Source organism: Eubalaena glacialis, chromosome 5 (genome assembly GCF_028564815.1).
Source record: "Eubalaena glacialis isolate mEubGla1 chromosome 5, mEubGla1.1.hap2.+ XY, whole genome shotgun sequence".
NCBI lineage: Eukaryota > Metazoa > Chordata > Mammalia > Artiodactyla > Balaenidae > Eubalaena > Eubalaena glacialis.
In genome coordinates this window covers 116,127,295-116,154,171 of record NC_083720.1, presented here as the reverse complement: position 1 = coordinate 116,154,171, position 26,877 = coordinate 116,127,295, and the positions used below count along the sequence as shown (strand labels likewise).

Genomic DNA, 26,877 nt, shown 5'->3' with positions numbered 1-26,877 from the left:
CACATACACACACATACACACATGTATTGACTAAAGGCCTTGAGGAGCCCTCCAGTAAAGATCCTAATTAAATTTAAATGAACATTTTCCAAGCTTATTTACCACTGTGTGCTTTTCTCACAGAACATCCATTTTCATCACACAGTACACACTAGGATTTGCTGTACTGGAAATTTTGGACAGTGAGAACTGATCAAACAAGTAGCCGGCTACCACAAATCTAAACAAGGAAAATTATAGGTACAGCAAAGAGTAGAGGAAATGCTTTAAGAACTTTAATATCTATTGATCTCGATGAAATTATTAAAAAACATAGATGGAACCCAGAAAAAAATTTTTGACTGAAAGGCAAAGGAGCCTGAAATGATCTATTCATGAACAGAAATAAAATTAGAGTTAAACAGGGATTAATAAATACATTTTTATGCCCCATTCCTAATTCTACTCCCTGCCCCTATTATTTGCTTCTATTTCTCTTAAAGTCCTCATAAAAATTCTATGTTGTATTACAATTATTTGTCTCTCTTACTAGATTAAAAGGAGAGACTTGTCTTAAAATCATTCAGTACATGTCTGCTAAATAAATAAAGAAATACCACAAACAGGCACACTAAGGAGGACTCAGGGCAAATAAACTGACACAAAGCTCTGTGTAAGAGATAGCATTTGAACTGAGCCTGACAGACAGTGAAAACAAAAACATAGAAGTTTTTTTTTAGAAGTATAGTTCAGGGCCTCACAATACTGCTGCATAAAAGGTCCATACCATAAGATTTCCTTATAGGTAAAAAAAAAAATGCATAGGGAAGTTAAGAAGACATTTATATTTCCAATGAGCAATTTAAACTCAAAATTCTTATTTTGTGGTTAGCAAAAGATAACCCTATGTTTTACTGACTCAATTATTTCTTTTTAAAAACCACACAATTTTCTTAATATTAGAGAGTGAGTTTTAGTTTAAAAGGTTGACGTGTACCCTATATACAGCACACTCTGAGGAGCTAAGCACCACAGTTAAATGAAGTAAATCTCCATTTATATTAAGTTCTACAATACGTAAAACGCATGCACAGTAACAGAAATCAAATCAGTAGCAACTTGAGGTGATACGGGTAGGGATTGATTACAGAAGCACAGGGAACTTTCTGGATTGAAATGGGTGCTACATGGTTGTGTATATATCTAAATGCATTGAACTGTACCCTTAAGATATTGTATATAGGGCTTCCCTGGTGGCGCAGTGGTTGAGAATCTGCATGCTGATGCAGGGGACACAGGTTCGAGCCCTGGTCTGGGAAGATCCCACATGCCGCGGAGCAACTAGGCCCGTGAGCCACAATTACTGAGCCTGCGCGTCTGGAGCCTGTGCTCCGCAACAAGAGAGGCCGCGATAGTGAGAGGCCCGTGCACTGCGATGAAGAGTGGCCCCCACTTGCCGCAACTAGAGAAAGGCCTCGCACAGAAACGAAGACCCAACACAGCCATAAATAAATAAATAAATAAATTTTTTTTAAAAAAGATATTGTATATATACTGTTGTATATAATATTGTAAAATATTACATATATATTGTATGCTAATTATGCTTCAATAACTTTGATTTTTTAAAAAGAATTAAATCTGATTAAGCCAAAAGAAAATGAAAAAAGTTAAGACTCTTATTTATAAATGTACATGATTACAATATTTGGCAATGACAAAACAGCTGACAATAAAAATGAACAATTAATACACACTTAATAACACACAAAAGAATGAGGATGTTTCATAATAAAAAGGACCAAAAGGTAAAAGCCCAAAATACAGTGTTTATGATCAATGTTACCATTCATTTATTAATTGTACAATTATATAAATATTTGGTTGAATAGTAATTATGCTGAATGTTGGAGATACAATAGAAAACAAAACACTGTGCTTACCTTTAAGAAACTTAAAGTCTAACGGGAAAGAAAAAAAAATAATAGACAATTTAAATGAAGAATGAAATTACTATAAGGTGGGTCAGTGAGTGCTTAGGATGTATACCTCACCTAGGCTTAGAGTTGTGGGGAAGAGAGCAGTCAAAGAAAGCTTTCCAGAGGAGACTGCAATTTAGCTGGGAGTTGAATTACTTATTTATTCCATAAATATTCACTGAGCAGCCATCAGATGCCAGGGACTGTGCTGGGTACTAGGCACACTTCACAGTTTACCTAGTATACTAGGTATATGAAACAGAAATAGTTGTAACCTTCATAGGACCTAGAGTAGAGAGAGGGAGACTGGCAATACAAAAGTAGCAAACTAGCACAGGCATAGTTAAAATTTGTGATATGATGAGTGCTAAGATGAAGACACGCAAAAAAGATACCAACTATAGATATGATCTGAGAAGAGGATAATTAAGCTGAGTTCGGAGTGATGAGAAGAAGCCAACAATTAGACTCACCAAATTTGAAGGAGGGAAATTATAGGGAAAGAAAAAGCCTACGCCAAGACACAAAATTATGATGGCACATTTGGGTAACTTTAAATAGTTCACATAGCTTGAGAACAGTTACAAAAACAAAGTGATAAGAAATGAGGTCCAAACAGTAAGAGAGGCCTAATAATGAAAGATGCCTTTGTGCCATGGTATAGAGCTGGTTTGCTTTCCCCCACCCGTCTCGGGTTTTTGTTTTTTTTTTAATTATCTACTTTACCCAAAATACTCATCACAACTATAAAAAGGAAAAGCTCATGAAATAAAAAGCCAAGAGCAATAACATTAATGTCACATATTTAGAAGGAATAAACTCAAAAGGGAGAAGAAAACAGGAATTAGAAAAAAGAAATTAGAGGAGAGTGATGGAAAAGAGGAACACTTTACTATGAAGATACAGGAAAAAATTCAAACGGCAATAATTCAAACACGAAACAGACATTAAAGAATCATATGAATGGTGGTAACTGGTTCTTATTATGAACATTATAGTTTTAAAATTAATAATTCAGAGATATAGAAAGAAATGACCAAACCTTTTGTTATTACCTTCATGCAAAGGAAATATTTCCCAAAATACCAACAATCTACATATTTTGATGAAAAATGTATTAAAGAAAAATCAGACTAACACTATTTTTAAATTAACTTTTACTGCTAATTAATTACTCACACAGGATGCCAGGTCAGACTACATGGTGCTTCTAGTTTTTCTATATACTCTATGCATTTCTGATAAATGGGAAAAGAATAGATGACCTGGCAGAAGGCTCAGACAATAATATGTGATTTACAGGATATGAATGCAGCTACCATAAGATTTATCTGACAGCCCTCTCCGATAGTGGACTGTTGAGTATCCGATGGAATGATTTCTAGTCTAGAAAGTCTACTACTGAGTAGCCATACACATTATTTATTTATTAGATGTTTTGGGTTGAAACCATTTTTAAATGACGCACTTCACAATGCACAATCATAAATTTAGCTTTAAACCCAAGAAGGGAGGTAGTGTTATTGGAATGTATGTCAGACTGAATTAGGATGAGCAACACAACACTTTTATAAAGTGGCCTTGAATACAATGTCAATTCCTTCAAAAATGATATTAATGTCAAATAAGCAGGATACAAACACTTTACACAATGCTGGAGTAATATTACTTGAAATATTTATTTAACATTTTCTTTAAATTCATATGGATTTCTACAAGGTTTATATACATACACAACAAATATTGGGCAAAAATAAGTTACATGCTTCTGAAAAACTGAATCTGAAATATAATTAAGAAGTTGTTCGATTATTTTCTGTGCATCAGAGAATATACAGTTTCCTGAAGAGTGTATACAGTCTTATTTCAAAGAAGTAAAGAAGACTTAAATCAGGTTTTGGAGCTTAAATAGCTCTTGAATTATTTTCAGTATAGGAATAAACATAACTTAATAAACCGTAAGTATATATATATATAACTTTACTCAAAAATAATATGCTAAATATTTTAAGAAAGATTTTCAACTCTAAATAATAACATTTTGTCTTAAAATGTTAAAATTTAAATGGGATAAAATATGACATGGTATCTAATCAACCTATTAATGAATGAGTGGATATTGAAAAATATAATCCTAGCTGAAGCTTTAACAAAATATATAGTGATCTACTTGGTCTTAATGACAGCAAACCAAACGTGATCATTTCCTCATTTCTTAAATTCAGGCTCTAAACTCTCTTCTGTAATAAAATACGGCAGATTTAAACACTTTGTTAAGAAGAATACAAAAAAAAATAAGTTTTGAATGGATTCAAGAAAAATAATCAGAACATGGCTGATTGTCATGAAATTAACATCAACTAATTTGTAAAGTTTTAAATCAAATTTGCAGATGTTAAGTTCATAAGCCTATCCCATTATTTATGTGATTAAAAAGGAGTTTTTGACCTGATCTTTCGATCTTTGGCACTCAATCCACTATATCTCTTCTTTAAAAAATTGATTAAAATTTTAGCAAGATGCTAGCCTTTTACTTCCCACCCTATCTCAGACTAAAACAAATTATCAGTCAAACTCAAGCCATAGCCACCCAATATCTGCAAAATGTCGACTTCAAATTCAATTTCATCTCTCTTAAGCTTTCACGTAGAAAAAGACAGTTCACTTTTTAACAAAATAAATCACTTTTGTGATTGCCAATCTGACCTCTTTGAATTAGGAAAATTCAAAGTGAAAAATGTAATTATCACCCCAGAACAATCTGTATACATCTGGAGCTAATTCTGGCTTCATCTTTCACGTCATTTTTTGCACTGTGCTACATCTTATAGAGATGCCATGGAACTTTTGGAGAACCCATAAAAAAGGTTAAGAACTTCAAATAAACCAATAATGTGTTTTATTTAAACAAAACTTTGAGATGATCTGACTTTTGCAACTTACTCTAAGTGATTTTCATATTCCCATTTGATTGGAATAGCATTAAACAGCACTGTGACATACATGACAAATAGGTGTCTTAAAACATGTCATTCTTTATCTTTTCAGCTTCTAACATTCCACTGTGTAATATACTATATTTAAAACAGCTTTTATGTATCAAGAATACATTAAATTCTTCTAACCTAGAAAGTGAAACTTCATTATCAAACTTCACCTATGAAACAATTATATCACTATAAACAATAAATTCATACTGCTGTGAGTATACATATAAAACTGTAAGCAAATGCTTCTTAAAGTAAGGGTAATTTCATGTCAGTATAAGAATGGTATATGGCAATTTCCATTCAAGAAATAAACAACCAATTATTTCAAATCAGATTACTAAATGGGAAATTTTATCCAGTCAGTTTTTAAAGGAATGGGAGTTTTCTAAAGTAGATAATTAACTTAAAAACATGACTCTCACTAAATCTAAGAATAATAAGCCCACTACAAACATAACTACTCTTCACAAGTTCATTATAAAAATCCATTAGATGTAATCTCTAGAAATAATTGTTCTTATTGCATTTTATTGACAATGCATAGTATTGATTTTTCACACCTTCTATGATTCTTTAATTTGTATTCATGAAATGTCCATCAGCACAGTCTAAATAAATTTGGCAATATAGGCACTAAAATGAATAAATCGATGAAAAGAAACATTAATTTTGCATTATCCTTATTCGTCAGGCAAGTAAACCAGGAGAGTTTTAAATGAAGGTCAAAGGTTTTGAAATGGGTCAGAACCCTTGACCTCTAGACCAATACTCTCCCTATTAAAAAAGGCTATTTTAAAGTTTTAAGTAGGGGAATTTACTACCAGCAAGATATCATTTTTAAAAGACTACAAAAAAAAACTCTCAATAAAAACATTCATCTGTTTAACTGCTAAAGAGAAAAGAAAATATCACAGGATACATGATTTTTACATAAGTTTTAAAAAAAAATCATTGAAGTTTACCACATGGGGTATAAGGTTTCTGAACAATGAAAGTAATCTCGCTTTTAGGAATTTATTCACTACGTCTTATTATGATGGCTGCCATATTTTTGTTGATGTTTTCCCATATCTACTAGGTATGTCAAAAATAATTAGCAATGACAAGAATTCAAAATTATTTATCACTCATTTTATAACCTCTGCACAAAAGGGAAGTAAACCCATTATTCCCATGGGAGTCAGAGTGGCACTCCACGAGGTATAGAAATAAATCTGTTTCTGTAACCTTAATATGCAAGGCAAAGAAATTTAGCCATCTCAAGACCATTTGATCTGGACATTTTTAAATGTGGCTCGAAAAACCTCTATTTCTCATTCATCTATCCTATTTCTCTCAGCACTCACTTCGAAATAAACTGTTAGCAACAAACACAAGAAGTAACCCTTTTGCAATACAAATAAATTATTTTAAAACTGCAAACACAAAACTATTGTAGCAAAAATTTCTAATCAATTTTAACTTTCTTACAAAATGAATTCACTTGAGAATTTACTTTTAATTCAACATTTATTCTTGTCACTCACCTGAGAACACAGTAGCATAACCAATTCCACAACTGAACTACTAGACTTCATGCAAACCAGACCTATATCAAAGAGAATTTTTTTTAAATTACAAAGTAAAAAACAAGGGATTTATTTCTTATACAACTTTGTCCAAATTGGTTTTAAAATAAAATTTAACTTCTTGCTAAGAACCAAACCTATACATATTTGATCATATGTGTAAACAAAACATTCTGTAATTACTTTAAACTTGGCATCAAAACCACCACAATTTTTTGTAGCCAATTTCATTTCAGCTTTCAAATTACTAAAACATTTATTACAACTTCATATATAATGACATTTCACAATACTCATAGAAATGTGCACAACATATGCCATATTGACCAATATCACCTAAATTTTGTTTTGGAGAGGGTTGATTGTTATACATGCAGAGAAGGGAAATGGCTCCCTGACCTTTGCTTTCTCCACCACACTCTCTCCCTTCAACCCTCTAGCTATCAATCAAGTTTCCATTTTGTTTCATGGCAGCAGACATCCCAAACACTCTTATTAGTACCTTGACCTGTGACCTCACTCTAAACCTTAACAGAAGTGCAAGCCGTTGTCTGTTATATATTCTTGTTTTTTTATAAATAAATGCATTTATATTTTCTCTTTTATGTTTCATTTGGGTTCACCAAAAATATCTCAGGAAGGAAGTTTTATATAGTTAATAACTATCTGAAGAATTCTTTAGTTTTGATTAACAGTAAAATATAAAGTAACTACTTTAAAGAACATTCAAAGAACATTTTATAACCAGTATCTTAAAAAAGCAATGCCAATAATTAAAAGCACTAAATTACTAAATTATACTAGTAATAATTAGAAAAATTAAAATTTTTTATTCTATATTTTTCTAAGCAAACGTAAGCTTAAGTTCAAAGTAAACTAAGTATAACAACTAAAATAATTCCTCATGGCCCTCACACACCCCACAGAATTACCTAATTTCTTTCTCCACATTAAAGTTCTTGTGGGCATCCTATCCCATCCTATTCCCTTTCTTTAATCTTCTTGCTCTGTAGTTCTTTCTCTTTCCCTCTTTTAGTCATGATGCCTCATACCTGCTGACGGCACATGTTGGCATTCTGTAGCCTTACAAATAGTATTCAAGTTAAACAGGTTGTTCACCCCCTTCACTTTTTAGAAAAGTCAGAACCATTCTTCTCCATGTCTGAAAAAATGTGTAACATAGAAATGATGGTAACAGTGTCAGCACTGGCACGAAAATTAGCTACAGAACATCTACATGCTGCATTAAGCAAACAGGGCATTAACTAGACTAAATTGTTTCTATAGAGCTAAGATGACCATACCTCCTCAGGCTAATGCCAAGGCTGAAAGGAAGGGCACAGCAATATTCCATCTCTTACTGCTGGTGTAGCCTTTGTTGGTCTGAAAACCTGTCACTTTTCATAAAATGTTACCTAACTACAGGAAGTTCCATATATTTCAACTTCAAAAGCCACTACTTGCAGCAAGTAAATTCAGGTCTTTCTACAACTAGGACATTATTCCTTACTGCTTGATTCTAGAGGAACCAGAATTCCTACCACCTTTCCTTTTCTGGCAAAGCATTTGGGCCCCGATCTGGCTCAGCCTTTTATATCCACTCAGATAATGAACAATAATGATTAAAAGGGCCTTGGGCCGTCCAAAGTTAGAAAGATTTCTAGATGTTCCTTTGTCTCTCTACAGCATATTGTAGGATAGTTCAATACCCGTACTTTCAAAAAATTACTTATTTCAGTCTTATTTCTCAATAATAAAGATTAGAAAACCAGAGGAAGGTTGATACAACCACTGATCAGTGGGTTTAGTGTTCAAGGACAGTAAGATGTCAAATAACATTTTATAGTTTGATTAGAACAATTCATGTGTTTTTTGGAGTGAGGTTTTATAGATCTGTAAAGCATGGGTAGGGGGCGAAGGTGGATTTTACATGAGAAAGGGCTTCAGAAGACAAAAAAAGAGCTTATATTAGACCTCTAATACTAAGCTTCCTGCCTAAAGGGCATCAATACTGCAAACAAAAATATATAACCTTGGGAATAAATAAACAGGAAATAATCCCAATAAGGGACTTGATATCAGATTACACAACTTAATCACATCTCTCTATGGCCTAAATTGTTTTGTGACACTGGTTGCATGGATGAAAAAGCAAGAAATGACTTATAAATCAGTAAATCTGTCTTCAGATCTACATTCAGACTCTAAGGATTACCCAAAGGAAGGCCTTAAAACAACACTTGGAGTGAAGTTGTAAGTTGTTGCAGAAGCATCAATTTTCATTTTACACACACAAATCCTATTATTGTCCCACTTAGCAGAAAGTGAACAAGGTACTGTAGGCTCAGAGATCTGACTAGCCTCATAATCTGACCCTTGGGTTCAGTTTTCTTGGTTTTACCTTTGATTGATTTTTCAACAATATGGAATTTTAGTCTCCTCAAAAAAGACAAACTGAAAATGCCAAAACCAAGAGGTTTATACTCTTCTGGTGTTTCACAACCAAAGACCACTTCAATTTCTCCACCAGAGACTATTTATCCCACCTCTATTACCACTGTTTTTCCATACTATTAAACTCAGAAGTATTAAATGGCTTACCAGATATTAAGCTATCAACATCTGAACGCACTGAGATACCTAAACTCTCAAGTGTACCATGAAAAACAGTCATGACCATTTACTGTCTGGAACATAAGAACCCTGTTTTTTGTTTTATTTATTTATCTTAAGTCACCTTAAATAATTTACAAAAAGATAAAGCGATGGTGTAAACATTATTATAAGTTTCAGTAAGAATTTAAGCATAATAAACTCAAAATTATTTTCCCTGTTTTCCAGGTTTTGAAAGTATTTGTCTATAATTTGGATATAATTAACTGCTCCTCATGAATCTATAAACATGATATTCATCTTAAAAATACTGATTCTAAATTTCAAATAAAATTCTAATAGGTGCAACTTTATCATTAATTCTGGTCCTTCTTCTTGAACTAACATCATCAAATGCAACACTTTGAAAAGTTGGATTATTCAAAATTTTGTTGCAGAGAGAACAGCCATTTTCTTTCCTCTCCAATTCCAAAATATTTTCTTCTTTAGATTATAAACACCATTTAGAATGATTAATCAACTGAATTTTTTCATTTCTATATGAACTTTTCCTTCCAATTGTCTTCGTGCATATACCTGCTTTAGTATCTATTCACTTAGAACTGCACCAAGTAAATTGTGGTGCACAGTCATCACGAACGATGGATGAACACTGTCACACGCCTTCTTAGCAAAATGAGATGTTCCAAGTTCTTGTCACAAAACATTGTATAAATTTTGTAGAATGAAGTCCTTCCTCCTATTGAATGACATGATGCTGAGAAAACCAATTTCCTTTTTGTCCACAGAAATATGCTGTGCATTAATGAAGTCCTGATTTGATAAAAATTATGAGTACTACTCCCTGTCTCTTCAAATTCACCCACAGTTGGTCTAGTAATTATAAAATGTCTTCTCCTGTCAATTTTTTTCACCTCACCATTATGGGCAGAAAATAAAAAATTCTGAATTCTTAACTATATTCAGTGAAAGCTAAAAATAAGACCACAAAGATGGTATCCACAGACTTCTTTTATACCAATATTTCTCAACCTTTTTTGAGGAGCCTAAGGAACATTTCAGACCATTTTTTCTTAACTGTGCTCCCATGAAATTTTAATGCTAAAGATAAACTGTACAGATGTACTGTTGTCCATCAGAAGGTCAAAAACCACTGTAATGTCTAAGATACTTTTGCCCTCCCCAAATACCAGTTTTTGATCCCCCTGAGAAAACAAATTTATATCTTCTTAAAATACAATGCAATACTTTGGCCAACACAGTAAGAAAACTGAGGGTGATCCAAGAGTGATGATTTGTTTTCCTAGTGCACCATGATTCTAGGGGCAATTCCAGTATTCTTGTTTTCTCATTATTTTAGTCCTTAGTATAGCTAGAAATAACTGATGAGTAATGATAATTAGCAAAATGTTTTAAGATATAGGAAAATTAAGATCACAAAGACCTCATAATGAACCTTAGATTTATAAAAAGTGTCCAATGAAATCACTTAAGGTAATTGTCAGATAAAACAAACTTTTTAAAAAAGTAATCGTCTCTTTGTTTTTGGAAGACTTCTTTTAAAAAATAAAAGTGATAAAACATCAATTCTTACAACAGGTTATAACTACTTGAAAAAGGGGGTTAATATCACTAAAATTGAGCCAATCAGAAAATATGTGACTTTAGGCATGATGTAACAAGAAGTATTACATCTAATTAAACTTTTAAATTAAACTTCAAGCCATCAGAAAATACACAGAATAGAGAAACTGTTAAATAACATCACCAAGAATAGCCACAGAGTGCCAAAATGTATAACATTCTACAGAACCACCAACCATATTTCTTCAATGAGTCAATAACATGAAAACAGAGGAAGAATAGGGGGAAACTATTTGACATTAACATGGACTTAAGAGATATATCAAATGCAATAAAATTGACTTTGGATCTTAATTGGAAGAAAATCAATATAAGAAAACCTTTTAAATAAAGATGAATATGGGCTGAGTATTACAGAATTATTATTAATATTATTAGGTATAATAGCAATTATGATTATGTAAGAAAACATCTTTTTTATATGAATTATGAATTATTTAGGGGTGAAACAACGTGATGTCTGGGATTGATTGAAACACTAAAGCAAAACAAAGGGAGGTGGATATAACAATTATGGCAAAACAAAGATGGTCTGGGTAGTTGCCAAAAATAAGTTCATGGATATTACAATTCCTACTTTGTAAATATTTTAAATGTTCTTTAAAAATTATTAATAAAAATCACTTTTAAAATTTAAAAGTAATAAATTTTCAAGTACCTGGTCACACAGCTAGTGACTGACAAGGGCTGAGGTATCCTGCCTTTTAGTACAATGCTTTTTGAACAGAACTATGCTGCGATCACCTCCCCTCAAAACTTTCCTGTTTTACAATGCATAAAACCACCACCCAAAGGATTCCTCACAACTTAAAATACATAAGCTATATAAAACTCTTAGATTTGTTTGCTATTTTTATGAACACAGACCAATGAGGAGTCACTGCTTGAGTTTATAGATGAGCAATAGTGCATCATCCTCTTTTTTATCATTTTATCAGAATTTACCAATAAGAAATTGATTCTAAATTAAATTTTGTTCCAGGATCTAGAATTGGCAAGTTTAATACTTCTGAGTATCTAAGGTGATCCTATTTTGCTGGGTCTATTATAAAATTCAAAGATCAACTACGTAGCAAAAATGTCTTGCTACACTGAAAGGCTATAATTAATACATTCACTTTACTGTTACAAAATGAAATATTGTTAATAAGTTGTCACACCACTTTAAAAGAATAAATGTTTGATACGTGAAACATAAATTAGGGTGAAGTCCTTCAATGTATCAATTCACTTCCTTTCAAATTTTATTACTTCATTAGGTCAAATAGTCCTTGGCTAAACAATTATATCCTTCAGCAGATGAAATAAATTTCCACCATAAACTTAGTTCAGTATTTCTAAAACCTGAACTTTCTTTCAAATAAATTCAATGCTATTCTTTGACTATACGGAAATGATATCAATCATCACCAACTCCACATAAATTTACAGCAGGGATGATAATGAAATTATTATTTTAGCTAATGACTCTTACAGATACATTTTTTAAGAGTCAAATAAAGTGCTGATATCCCATAGTTAACACTTAGATACAGATATCTTGAACATTAACCTATTTATAACTTTGATTACCATTATATCCTTATTCTTATAAAAAGAGGGGCTTTTTTCATGAGTTTTAAGAAATTCCTTAGGCGATCATCTAGTGACTGATAACCAACAAAAAGTCGTGATAACTAAAGCTGTAAGTTGATATTTAAAGATACTTGCATACAGATAATTACGCTTTCCCATGATTTTTCAGCTTTAGGAGAATATGTGTCTTATCCTTAAACCATCAAATATGGATACAGACAAGCCAGACTTAGCAAACATCTAGTCCAAACACTTTTGAATGAAAAAAAATCAATTTGACATTATCATTGATGAAAATCCTCTAGCTTCTCCTTAAAAAAATTGTAGCTATGGGAATGAAGATTTGTATTTTGAAGTCAGTCTGTTAAGCTCTAAATAGAACTAATCGTTTGAAAAGTTGATCTCTATTCAACTGATTCCTGCTGTCAGAGGAAATTCAGGGTAAGTCTACTTTCACTTGATTGAGTTAACCTCTTTAATATTAGAAGACACTTACTATTTGACAAGTGCTTCATGTAAAAAAAAAAGTCCCAATACCCCTCCATGCATTCCATAAATAGCATGGTTTCCAATCCATGCAACAACTTACTTATTATGCATGTTATCTAGTTTGACACAATCTCAAAGTACCCTACCTAGAAAAGATCCAGTAATCTATGTATGATATAAGCAAGATAGAGTAAAATACTACTGGTTTTTCTACTTATTTGTAAAAGAGAATTCCACTAACAGAGACAAATAATGCATTCCTCATTTTCCTAATATGTAGCAATACACTATTGTTTATATAGATCTTAAATTCAAGTAAAATCTCAGGTAAATACCCCACTTATTACTATAACACCAGTCTCTCCAATTCTCAATTCTCATAGTTAATTTTAATGTATTAAAACATTTCTTAGTTCTTTCATTCAATACTTTTTTTTTAATTGTTCCCCAAAACACACAGTAATAAATCTAATGCACACAAATCTCATGCAAATCACTGATAAAAAACCTTGAACAGATTAGAATAGCAGCCATGCCATATTCTTTAAAAGATATGTACAGACTCTTTGAGAAGCCTTGTCAAAGGTTGAAAACAAACAATAAAACTCCATGCATCTCTTATTATTCATTTCAGTTTTCAACCCTGTAATTTAAATATATATATGAAGAAAGAAAAATCACTTACTTGTTCCTTCTATAAGCAGTTCTTGTCCATGGCTACCCAAAAGGGTCCGAGAAAGAAAAGGTGCAAAATCTACAAATATCTCTCGCAGAAGAGGAGCTGCCTTTTCCAAAGCATGTTCGAGCCTCTCTGTAATACTAATAGAAAGATGTTAAGTTACCTGTACTATTCATTAGTATTTATCAGTTTTCTAGTTTTTAAAATGAGTTTTCATAGAACTGTAAAGTTATGTGAAAATTTTAAAATTACCTAAAGATTCACTATTGCTATGCACACCATTCCTTCTGCCTGGAATATCCTTTTTTATTCTGTTGTATATTGCCAGCCCTAGCCCTCACAAACAACCTGGTTAACAACCACTCCAAACATCAGCTCTTACTGGAAGGCTTAACTGGCCAGTAGAGAGCACTTGATTTTAGCCCCATTACAACCTAAACAAACTATCAATCTCTTAACAAATTTTCTATTGACCATTAAACCATGAGCACCTTCAGATCAAGAACTATGCCTTCACTTCTAAGTTCTCAGCTGCAGCATATATTACAAACTCAATAATGTTTATAAACTGAAAGAATCAGTCTACATTCTTTTTCACTAACATCTATCTCTATAAACAGTTTCTTTCTAATGCAATCTGAACAACTTCTCACTTGCAAATAGTATAATGGCACATTTATAATGATCTCAATTTATTCAATATATCTCTTTGTGACTATATGTACATATATTCTTATATATATGTATACACACATAAACCCATACGTATATACACACACAGTTGTCCCTCGGTTTTCACAGTAGAATGGTTCCAAGACTCCCTACAGATACCAAAATCTGTGGATGCTCAGGTCCCTTATGTAAAAGGGCATAGTATTTGCATATAACCTATATTTTAAATCATATCTAAATTACCTATAATATCTAATACAATGTAAATACAATGTAAATGCTATATAAATAGTTGCCAATGTCAAACTATCGTGTGTGGAATGGATGGACGACAAGGTCCTACAAACTGTAATGGAAAAGAATATATATATATATGTATGGCTGGGTCAATTTGCTGTACAGCAGAAATTAACACAACATTGTAAGTCAACTATACTTCAATAAAATTTTTTTAAAAATTAAAAAAAAAGAAAACTACAAAAAAAAGAAACATCAAAAAAATAGTTGCCAGTGTGAGACAAATTTTTGCCTTGTGGAACTTTTTGGAAATTTTGTTTTAATACTTTCAATCTGTGGTTGGTTGGATCCATATCCAGCTGTATACATATATATATATTTAATGAGTTAAAAAAAAAAACAAGCCCTCTGCATTTCAGGAAATTCAGTTTCTAACATATGAACCAAACATATATATAAACAGCCACTACTTATTTACTACTCCTACAAAGAGTACTTTCTATTCATACAACCAACAAGAGATGCTACTGAAACTATCAACTGGTAAGCTGCTGGAAATCTCTGTGCTCAATGACCATCTCTTCCCAGGTGCTATCCATAAAACTATTTCTCTCTACTTATCTCATGGATCCTCATCCCTGGATGATAGCACAACTACAAGCCTACACTTGTAGCACCCAAGTACGTTTATTTTTAAAGTGTTATGCATTTTCCAATTGTAATAAGGCAGATCAAGAACTCTAGCCACAAAGGCCCTAGTGGTGGAATATATTCACAGCCTTCCAAATTAGAATTTGAAACTCATATACCCAATTAAACAAGATAACTGACAGTAAAAATCTATAATTCAGTATCAATATAAACTTATTTCAGCATTTCTAGGGAAGATGAACAATGAATTCCAAATGTTCAATCTACAATCATATGAAACATAAGCCATAAGCTACTAACTACCTGTGAAATTAAATATTTGTTATGCATTCCACATTTATTAATCACAAAAAGCTACTTCTCGGGAATCTTTTACATCTCATAATCTTTAAGAAGGAGCTTCTAAAATACTCCCAGGCCTCTAAACATCATGCATGTTTTTTAAAAAAGAAACAAAGTAAATTTTTCTAAAAATTGTAGCTAGACATTTTTAAGAGTCATCAAAAGGAATAAATCACAAATATCCAAGTTAGTAGCTTGAATACCTCATATTCGAAACTTGGTCTTGTGGAACTGAACCAACTGTTGGAACTGCAGGTAATTTTGCATTAGATGATCTACCACCTATAAAAGAAAATAACCATTTAGGGGATATTCTGTTTTTAGATATAAGAATTCAAACAAAAAAGATATCTTGATAGCAAGTCACCAAAAAACATACTATACTGCATTTTTAAATGCCTATTAATTTGGATAACATTAAAATCTACCAATTAACAAGGTTTTTCTTGAATCATTTAATATATAAATCTCAGTTACCAGTTCAATTATCACACCAAGCAGTCCTTCCACCCATCAGCTGAAAACGTAATAGAAAAGTAAATTCTGACTCACTAAATTGGGGTCATGATTCCTTCCATTGAACATCAAGTGGCAACAGAGATTTACAATTAGAAACTTTTTTAATTGAAGCAAAAAACAGAAACGGCTAACTCCAAATTTAGCTTAAATAGGTATGCCTCATTAACCATAAAAACTGTCTTTATTCAGCCACCAAATAACTTCTGCTATACCCTGAATGCTTCTGAGTCTAGTCCAGCAAACATTATGCAATGACCACCTGAGAAACCTTTCTTAAATGATGCAAGCAGAACATACACTCCCTCATGTGTGTCCTCACTGTAATTAGTAAATAACCTGTTGTTTGCATTTGTCACATTGTATTTCAATTGGTTTTTTAAATGTCCTTTTTCCTAGTATACTAATCTTTTTGAAAGCAGAGATCTCATCTTTTTCATCCATCAATCTCTAGCACCTAGACAAACTGACACAATACAAGGTTCTCAATTTATGTTAATTGCAGAAATGATTCCCTTAATCATTCCATCTCCCATATTTTAGTAGGTCAATCTTCCCACCTGGTATTTACTTCCCTCTCTAGTTCCTACAATTTTATGTCCCTATCTTTGTTCAAACTACTTTGTAAAATTAATTTCCACCATGTGATCTTATTTTACTCTCCAATGAACACTCCCAGATGTCCTTACTCTTGTATATCTGTATTGTTAAATGCGAACTCACCGTCTTACAGCACAAAATGTTCAAACTACCTTGCCCTATACAAGAGCTACCTCCTTTATGTTTTCAACAAATAACTGTGCTTATAAATTTTACTTGGCAAGAGAAAAATAATTACCAGGAAATTAACTCTGACAGAGTCAAAGAATGGATAGGTACAGAAACAACACACATTAAGAGAAGTATTGAAAAAGTCTAGAAGACTAATTTGGAGGATAATTTACTGAGGCTTGAAGAGTTCTAAAAAGCCCAAGAAAGCAGGGGAAAAATAAAGTTCCCATTTAAGAATCAGGATATATGGGATAGAAAAGCATTCAATTTAAGCTAGGAGTAGGACCTGAAGAAACAGAAGAGCCATTTTCTTTCTAAGGACAATAATAGGGAGAAGGAAGAAAAGAATGGGCACACACACAGTGTCAAATGCCCCTCTCTGATACAGGGACCATAAGAGTCACTGGAATCCAACTGGGATGATATCCTAACAACCTGGACAGTATAGGCAAAGGAGGTGTGCACAACTTGCTTACAGCTGCAATCCAAGAAGTAAAGTTTCTATTTCTAAAAGTAGTGTCCTAAAAGGGCACCAAGTTAGAATTAGAGCAGACTGAGATCCCATCACAATTCTATAGAAAGGTAGACCAAGAAAGGCAGCAAACATATTGAAGCAAATGAAACAAAGATGCAAAGCTTATAGACAAGGAGGGAAGAGGGCCTCAAAGGATTCTGGAACCTATCAGGATGCACTATCAGAGGTCAGATGCTTTTGATCTATTCTTAAAACTTCAGGCATGGGTAGCCTGGAAACACCTCAAGCAGACAAAGTGGTGTGGACAGAAAGATAGATAAAAGAAAGATAGAAGAAGAAATGTTCATCTAGGATGTAGAAAGAAAGATGGTAGAAACAGATGAGAAGGTAGAAAAGCAGCCTCTTTGACATCTGGGAGCTGGCCCTGTAATGTCAACTAGGCCCTGGTGTTGTAAAGAGCTGGCTTAGAACCCACAGCTAGGTCTTGTTATTCTCTCCCTGAATATAAACAATTTCATAAAACAGCAACATCAGACAAAGCCATGCCATGACCATGATGAATCAACATAAAACAATACCACTCTGTAATCATGTCCCAACAGACAAAAACATGAACTCCAGCCAAATAACAAAGATGGTCAAACATCCCAAATCTTAATATGAAAGACTGCTGTTTCTTTACAAATTAGAGCTTTAGCCTCATTCAAGTCTTCCATGATTCTAGGTAAGATTTATTAGGATACTTAATCATAGAATTACCCATGCTTTCTGACAGTATCCAATTCAGAAGACAGCCCCACTTCCTTAACCCCTCCCCAAAATCATCATTTTTTTTCTAGTTATTTTTTAATTACCCAGAGCACAAATACATCCGTATTTTTAAATTCAGCGGTGTTTTGCACAAACCCTCCTAGTCCCAGTTCCTCCCCAAAGGAAGCCACCATCAGCAATTTGGAATATATCCTTTCAGACTCTGTTCTTTGCACTTACATGCAAGCTCAAATCCTATAATAAATCTTTTCTAACACTATTCCTGAGATGCCCCAAGTTTCACTGTGTGCACTCTCCCTCACTGACTTATTCAACCAAAGGTTTACTACTGGGATCTTTGGTTGGAGAATATTGACACAGACTTTAGATGAAGTTGGGCAGAGAAAGATAGCAATCATGGGCTTATTTTAAAAGAACCAGGATTTAATAAATCTCTAAGTAAGAATTCTTTTCCAGACAACCTATTTCATCGTGGTAAGATGCACATTTTTCTACATGGTAACATCTCTCAAATTAATGCATTTTACAAAGGCATCTTAGCAACTGTAGTCAGCCAGAAGTTGAAATCTAATTGTGAGAAAACACAGTGGATAAAATCAAGAACGCAGCAGCAGAATCAAATCTGAAATTTGGTAAATGACTAAAGAAGGAGGAATTGTGTAACTCTTTGAATTCATTATTTTGCCAATGTAAAACCTCAAGATTACATAAACTAAAGGAAAAACGGTTGAATAATTAATATAAATATACTGTCTGAATACAGGTATACCTCGGAGATATGTTGGGTTTGGTTCCAGACCACAACAAAGTGAATATCACAATAAAGCAAGTCACACAAATTTTTTGGTTTCCCAGTGCATACAAAATCATCTGACGACATAGGGTTGCCACAAACGTTCAATTTCTTAAAACAAACAAAAAACACCACACTATATCTGCAAAGCACAATTAAGTGAAGCACAATAGCTGCATTTTTTTAACAAATTGTGTTTTTTACAAATTGAAGGTTTGTGGCAACCCTGCATCAAGCAAGTCTATCAGTGCTATTTTTCCAATAGCATTTGCTCACTTCATGTCTCTGCATCACATTTTGGTGATTCTCACAATATTTCAAACTTTTTCATTATTATTATATTTATTATGGCCATCTGTGATCAGTGATCTTTGATGTTACTACTGCAAAAATATTATGACTCACTGAAGGCTCAGATGATGGTTAGCAATTTTAGTAATAAAGTATTTTTAAATTAAGGTATGCACATGGTATTTTTAGACATAATGCTTTACACACTTAATAGTCTACAGCATAGTGCAAACAACTTATACATGCACTGAGAAACAAAAAAAATTCATGTGACTCACTTGGTGATAGTCGCTTTATTGCGGTGGTCTGGAACTAAAGTTCACAATTATCTCCAAGGTATGCCTGTATATAAAATATATACTCTCATTCACATACATACCTATATATATAGTCGCTAGCTCTGTCCACTGAGAAAACCTGGGAGCAGCAATACCCTAACACCTAATGTCCAGATATTGGCTTCTAAATACTATTCTCCACTAAATAAATAAATCAGAAATAGCTAATTCAATAACCATGGAAGAAAAGTACAAAATGAGTTTGAAACATCTAGTTTTCTTTTGTAGAAAGCAAGGAAATGTCCAAGGAATGATAGGATATGTCACGATGGCACAGAAGCCAACTTCAAGGGACTCCCACCAACCAAAATAGAGACAATTTGAGCATCAAAATAAATAATGATAGTAACTGACTGTAACACATCTAATAAAATAGGAAGCCATGAGGCCATACCAATATGATAAATTAACAGTCTGGGGAACAGGATATTTAGATAATTTCAAAATACCTCTCCACAAAACACTTATTAATTACAAAAGGGAAAGAATAACTTTACAATATAGAAACCTGGCAGTTATATTTTAATCGAGTGACGAAAATGGTCACCATCAGCATTTTGACAAATCAAAATTGTGTGCCATGTGATTAGATTCTCTGTCTGTTCCATAATATTCCTACCAAAGAAATATCTGTTTCTAATCATGAGGAAACATCAGACCAACCCAAATTCAGGGATGCTCATTTGAGTTGTTCCCAATTTTTTACAATAAACAATGTTTTGTATATACTTATATAAATCTATATACACTCCTTTATATTCTTGAAGTAACTTCCTAGAAGTCAATAAACACACACTTTAATAAATGTTGATACATATTGCTAAATTACCCTGAAGAAAGAAAAAACAAATTTACACTTCTTTGATTACTAATAAAAGTGAACATATTTTCCCAATTTACTGGAAACAAAACAGGAAACATAAATGACTGTTCTGACCTTTTGAGTATTTTCATTAGAATCTTTTTCTTTATGATTTGTAATTATTCATTCTATATAATTATGATAGTTAGCTTTTATCGTTCATTATAAATTCTTCCTAAGTTTGTAGTGATTTTTTGCCACAGAGAATTCTATAATCTTGCCTTTAAACCATCTATACCAGCATGATACAGAAAATAGGAATATCACCAAATTTTTAACAGGGTTGTTAGGGTATTTAAATTTTAAAATGTAAAGCACCTAAGATAAAGAAGATTCTCCAATGTTACTTTCCCACATTTCTGCAAGGTACTACAGAAAAAAAAAGTCTAGAGCTCTTCTGAGTGATCCTACTATGTATCCGTGATTCATGCTATCCATTTTTAGTAGAGCCTTCTATTTATATATTACTAACTTATTAAATTCCCATAATAAGTATAAAAAGTTCCTCCACTTGTCTCAGCCTGAAACCTATTTCTCTTCCTGCTTTCAAACAGAAATGCCAGGTCATCCAAGACCAGAGCCTTTCTCTTCCACATCTAAAGGAAATCCTGCTAACCTCTCAAGCTACCTCAACCATCAAATTCTCACATAATTTCCATTACCATTTTTTTTAGAAAAGGTGTTCTACACTAGCAGAAAACACTTCCTCATCAGCCACTCACAACTAAACCATTTTCAAATTGAATCCTAGCTCTATCAATATCAGACCAGTTTCTTTGATAATAACTACCCTTAAGAGGTTATAGGGTTGAAATGTTTCGGGAAACAGTAAGGGTTCTGCCATTTACTAGCTATGTGACCTTGGGCAAAGTTACTTAAGCTCTCTGTGCCTTATTTTCTTCATCTGTAAAATTAACAGCGATACTTACTTCACCGAATTATTTCAAGGATTAACGTACTTAGAGCCTGTACCACAGTAAACACACAGAGAGTGACAGCTTCCCTTCCTACCCTGCTACTCTAGGATTGCCTTTAAAATATTGAAAGGAAGTTATCATGTTTCCCTTTAGTCTGTACTTCAGGCTGAAAAGACACCCAAATTTTCAACAATTATTCATATGACATTAAACATAGGTAACTTAAATGAGATGAAGCTTATAAAGTGCCTTTTAAAAAATTCACCATAAAAACTTAAGAAAGAAACCAAAGGTAAATTCTTTTGAGAAGTCTAGAAACCAATCCCGGATTTAACTTCTATAAAAAGTGGATTTCTAACAGCTTCATTTATCAGATTGGTATAAAATAACCCACGGCCATAAACATTTGCTAAACCTAGCCACTGTCCTCTACAGCCTGTCACTGCCTCACACCACTCCCACAATTTTCTAAGGCTCACTTCAATTTTATCTGGGCACTTTGATTCAACTGCCTCTTTTAACTAAGGCAAAGTTAATTCTGGATATAGATAAACAAAGCCAGGCTCTAATCAGGGGTTTTGTAGATTTAACTGATTAAGAAACAGCAAAGATCTGGGACAGTTTGACCTTCCCTGAAACATGCTTGGTCTTTAGGCAGAATTTGATCAATAATCAGCAGTTCTGATTACAGTTCTCAGCCAAACAGAAGGATCTGGAAATCTGGACTATTTTATCCCCCACAGGCTTGGTTCCTTTGGAGAGAGGGCATTGCAGCAATCTTCCACAATTAACCTCTGCGTAATTACTGAGCCTACCTCTTAGAGTGAGCATATTCCCACAACAAGATGAACTTATCCACAGTGAATCTCTCTTTTCCTCAACACATTTTCTTCCCCTTCCATTGATAATTAGAGTTGACTCTTCTTTTTACTGGGATTATAGCTTCTTGCTGACCTTCCACCCATCCTTACCATCCTGCTCAAGCAAGAGCTAATTATACATAAAAACTCTAACAAACTGAATGGAATCTATCCTAATGCATAGGATTAATTTTAAAATGAAGTTAAAGTATGTACACATTTTTTCGCACTGACAATTTTTTAAAGTACATATATCAATTCCCATTTCACCATTAAAAGATTTCCATTTGTGCATTTCTCACAATAAAATTTCAAACTAGAGGGCAAGACAAGGTGAAATTGAAAATTTTTTTCACTCTTCAGTATGTGGTATTTCTGACAGTCAGGACCAATCCTCCTATTCCTACACTACACTCAATGAAGTACTTCAGAGACCAAATAGTGTTATTACACTCAGTTAATGACACCTGCAATTTTCTAAATTCTTGACAGCAATAAGATCATTGAACCACGGTTGGCTACTGACTTTTATTACCAGTAATTAATGAAGTATTTCTGAGCTTTATTTTTCTAGTGGTAGTTTTTTAAAGACCATATTTATTTACAGTATATCAGATATTTTCTCTAAAAGGCCTAATTGGTATTTTTTCTTGAGCTTTTCTGAAGTTGACGAAAAGGAACACATAAGGCCCCATCTACTTAAAAAGAGATAGAAGTAATAAATTGCAAGAAAATGTTTGTATGAGGCTTCAGACAGTAGTTTAAAACATTAGCTTTTACTGCACAAATTGAGACTAATTTTAATGAGCTGAAATATATATATCAAAATTTGAAAAAGTCAAGGAGCATTGGTGGCTCTAAATAAAACAGTAACAAAAATGCTTTCTTGACACTACCCTAGAAATAATGCCAATTTTCAAACCTTAAAGAGACTATAGCAGAAAGGGATTTTTAAAAACTGATCTTTTCAAATCATAAGAAGATACATTACCAACGAAGATAAGTGAATCAACTAGCAATTGTTTTAAGGGAAAAAAAAATCACATAAAAAATAAACTAAATATATCAGTAATTTCACACCAGGTTGACCTTCATTCCTACCAGACAGAAAAATGTAACTTCCAGATACATTCAGCATTTTTTCAACTCAGATTAAAAATGATAAATTTATGACAAATTTGTTTTTAATTAATTTAACAATAAAAATATTTTCAACAAGTGATCAAACATGTAAATTCAGAAGCTACTTCCAACATATGGAATGGTACTGACTTATCTTTTCCTTATCCTTGCACTGATAAACTGGCTCCTTCAAACTGACAGTCTTCCAGACACTCAAAAGAACAAAAGGGAAAATGTAAATAGATCATCTGTCTAGCATCTATCCAGGGAATAGCCGATTGTTAATTCAAGGTCCCTAAGGGTCTACATAAATGATGCCCTTTGCAAAAAAGTACCATTAATACAAATGCCAATATTTAATCCCTAAACACGGTATTTTTTAAATTGCCCTCTCTCTCCTTTTCTCCCTCTCTCCCTCCCCACCCATTCCAGACCAATTAAGGGAGGGATAGTCTATATGCCCAGTTAAAATCTTCATTAAATAAAAGAAACTTTTATTGGATAAGTAAAGATAAGCCTCTTGGGTCAAAGATTATATAAAGCAAAGAATCAAAATTTTCCTTCAACATTAAAAATAAACATACTAATTTATAAAATGCATGGCTCTGATAAACACAGTAGAACCTAACACTCTGGTAAGTAGTGTTAACTGTTAAATTTTGCAAATTAGCAAGCACTCAAGCACATAAATTACTTAAGAACAGTCTATTTAGTTCCTTCATTGGGTTAGCTTCAATTTTGTTTTAATCGTTTATGCTTTGCAAATCAAACATATTTGAAAACACCACAGGATATATGAAAAAAGAGTAACTGCATCTTAACACATATTGTAGTCCGGACAATTAAACCTTTACTAATGAGTAACTAAAATTTACAGATTTTGATATATTTACTAAAAACTCTATTTTCTCTTTTAGTGTTCTTTATAAATAAATATGCGTACACAAAGGGCAAACCTTGTTTTTTCTGATGAATCTTTTACCACTTCTTACGAAAGGCTTTCCATTATTATTATATTACACTTCTTTGCTAATAAAATGCTACAAAAGCTAAGAAACATTATTCAAACTAAAATCTGAAATTTGTATGAGAGTCAAACTTGAATACCAATCATAGTTTTAATAATGTACACTGTTTTAAAATGTATTTACAGGGCTTCCCTGGTGGCACAGTGGTTAAGAATCCGCCTGCCAATGCAGGGGGCAAGAGTTTGAGCCCGGGACCGGGAAGATCTCACATGTCGCGGAGCAACTAATCCCGTGCGCCACAACTACTGAGCCTGCGCTCTAGAGCTCACGTGCCACAACTACTGAGCCCGCATGCCACAACTACTGAAGGCAGCGCACCTAGAGCCCGTGCTCCGCAACAAGAGAAGCCACTGCAATGAGAAGCCCGCGCACCGCAACAAAGAGTAGCCCCCACTCGCCGCAACTAGAGAAAGCCCACGCACAGCAACAAAGACCCGGCGCAGCCAAAAATAAAAATAAAAAATAAAAATTTTAAAATAAATAAATAAATAAAAACAAAATGTATTTACAAATCCTTAATTTTTTCACAAAATTATAAAATTATTTGGGTGGTAATGTTTTGACAGAAAAATCTTTGACCTCACATAAGTTGACAAGTTCTCATTCTTTTTCTGGGATCCAGTCCTAGTTTGTCTTTAATTGTGCCACACATAAAACATAGAAATCCCATTTGGTATCAAAATTTCCAAATAGTTTAAACTTTTCTGCTACAAAACTCATATTTTATGTTTTCTATTCACATGGTTTCTTCCAAGGAAGTTCCCATTTTTGCTAATTACTATGTACTATCAAGTATATTTTTTTATTAACCAATAATCTATTACTAAATATGAGCAGTTCACTTTTTGTTGCTGATTCACTATAAAATTCAGAACTGAAGTCATCCCAAGACACAAAGGTTTATGGTCCACAGAGACAGATATTAACTGTACTTTCATATAAAAAAAATAATCCAAGATCAAACCAAGAATAATACCTAACTTACCCAGATCTGCAAGAATAAACTGCCCAGCTCAGCATGTAATCACAATAACAATCAATTCATCCAAAAATCATTTTTTCCAAATCCTGCTTGAACCAGAAGCAGCATAATAAGCTTTGATATACTGTATAGCCTATTTTTTTTAATGGCAAATAACTTAAATCAAGAGATCTACCAAAAAGAAAACAAAAATCTATCAGCTAAAAATATTGATGACAGAGAGATAACTGTTTGGATTCCAAGTGAAAAGAGAACAGACTACAAGGGCAAGTATGGTAGGCAAAAGCACGAAAAATGGTGCTGTAGGAGAGTAAGAAATAGGATGACTGAAAACACTCAACTGGGTTAGATTTCTTATCAAGGCAGTAATGTTCATGGCAGCAATCAATGGAATGGAAGTAATAAACTAAAATCGAGACACCATATAAGTAACAACAAGAGCCTAGTGACAGAGGAAGAGGAAAGGAAAAGTCAGGTATGGAAATCAAAACAAGTGACAAAAATAAAGACCATCATCACAAGAACAACTTAGAATGACTTAAGTCATTTTTAAAAAGGAACGAATTTTTTTTAAAATAAAGGGAGCTAGATAAAGGAAATGAACTACAAATTCTACTCCAAAATAGAAAAAACTAGGAACTATCTGAGAAACACTACCACCACAAATTATACAAAATTTAAATAAGAGGGGGAAAAGGGTACATTATGGGCTGGATACAGGGTTTTGTGGGGTTTTACCAATAAATACGATAGTCTTCAAGATAGCAAATTATTTTGTAATTCTGCATATGGTTCTTCAGGGTATTTTACATTATAATGAATTTACTGGAAAATATACAATGGCTTCAGAAAGAAATTTGTTATACTGTTTTATATCAAATATTACTCATATATCAGCTTTCTTTCTGTTTCTTATCTCTTCTGAAGACCGCATGATTTTTTTTTCTTTCCCTTGTACCAATGTTATTTACTTGTTTAACATTTTTTCTGGCTTTATTGAAATAAGTCAGACAAAGACTGCATGAATTTTGAAAAATATATTTAAAAGCAATCAGAGGATCCTCTTTACCTTGTCCCATAAACTGAAATTAAAGGGTAATATATTCAAAGTAAAATGATAATATTTTACTCAGTGTACTGTGAACCTCTGAATTTACTACATATGCTCTGGGAAGTTATTAGGAATTCACTATTATTGAATTTAAAAGACAGCAGAAAGTTTCATAGATATTAGTAACATCTGCCTTTTTCCCAACAGGGGCTCCTCTAGAAAAATCACAGTTGATTTTTTTTAAGGCCTTTGGATGGAGGTGGAAGAACAGAAATTTACGTAACCAGCCCAAAATAGATCCCCAAATTGCTTCTTCTCCAAAGTAAAAAAATAAAAAAACAAAAAAGTATCAGAGTATAATAATGAAGGAAATAAAGAAGGAGAAAATAAAGAAGAGGAAATTTTGCTGGAGTTCTACACTTACTTTCCTTTATTGTTTCTAAGACAATGAATGATGAAAAACAAAATGTAACAAATATACCACACTATTGCAAGATGTTAACAACAGAGAAATGCAGAGAGGGTGAGGTTGAGAGCATATATGGGAATCTCTACTTTCCTTTCTATTTTTCTATAACCTAAAACTGACCTAAAATATAAGGTCTATTAATTTTTTTTAATGTTTTAATAAAATAAAAAACAAGGCAGCACAAAACTGTCTACTACCACTGCAGCTTTTGGT

General features: G+C 32.9%; 1 protein-coding gene across 4 annotated transcripts in view; it reads right to left on the bottom strand.

Moving 5' to 3' along the window:
* The window catches only part of LRBA (LPS responsive beige-like anchor protein), a 776,641-nt gene that overhangs the window by 541,752 nt on the left and 208,012 nt on the right, over positions 1-26,877 (bottom strand). For all 4 annotated transcript variants that reach the window (XM_061192552.1, XM_061192551.1, XM_061192553.1 and 1 more), the window contains exons 32-34: positions 15,622-15,700; positions 13,523-13,656; positions 6,475-6,536 (exon numbers count right to left, since the gene is read on the bottom strand). In XM_061192552.1, coding sequence (XP_061048535.1) covers positions 6,475-6,536; positions 13,523-13,656; positions 15,622-15,700 — 275 coding nt within the window. The remainder of the gene's footprint in view (positions 1-6,474; positions 6,537-13,522; positions 13,657-15,621; positions 15,701-26,877) is intronic.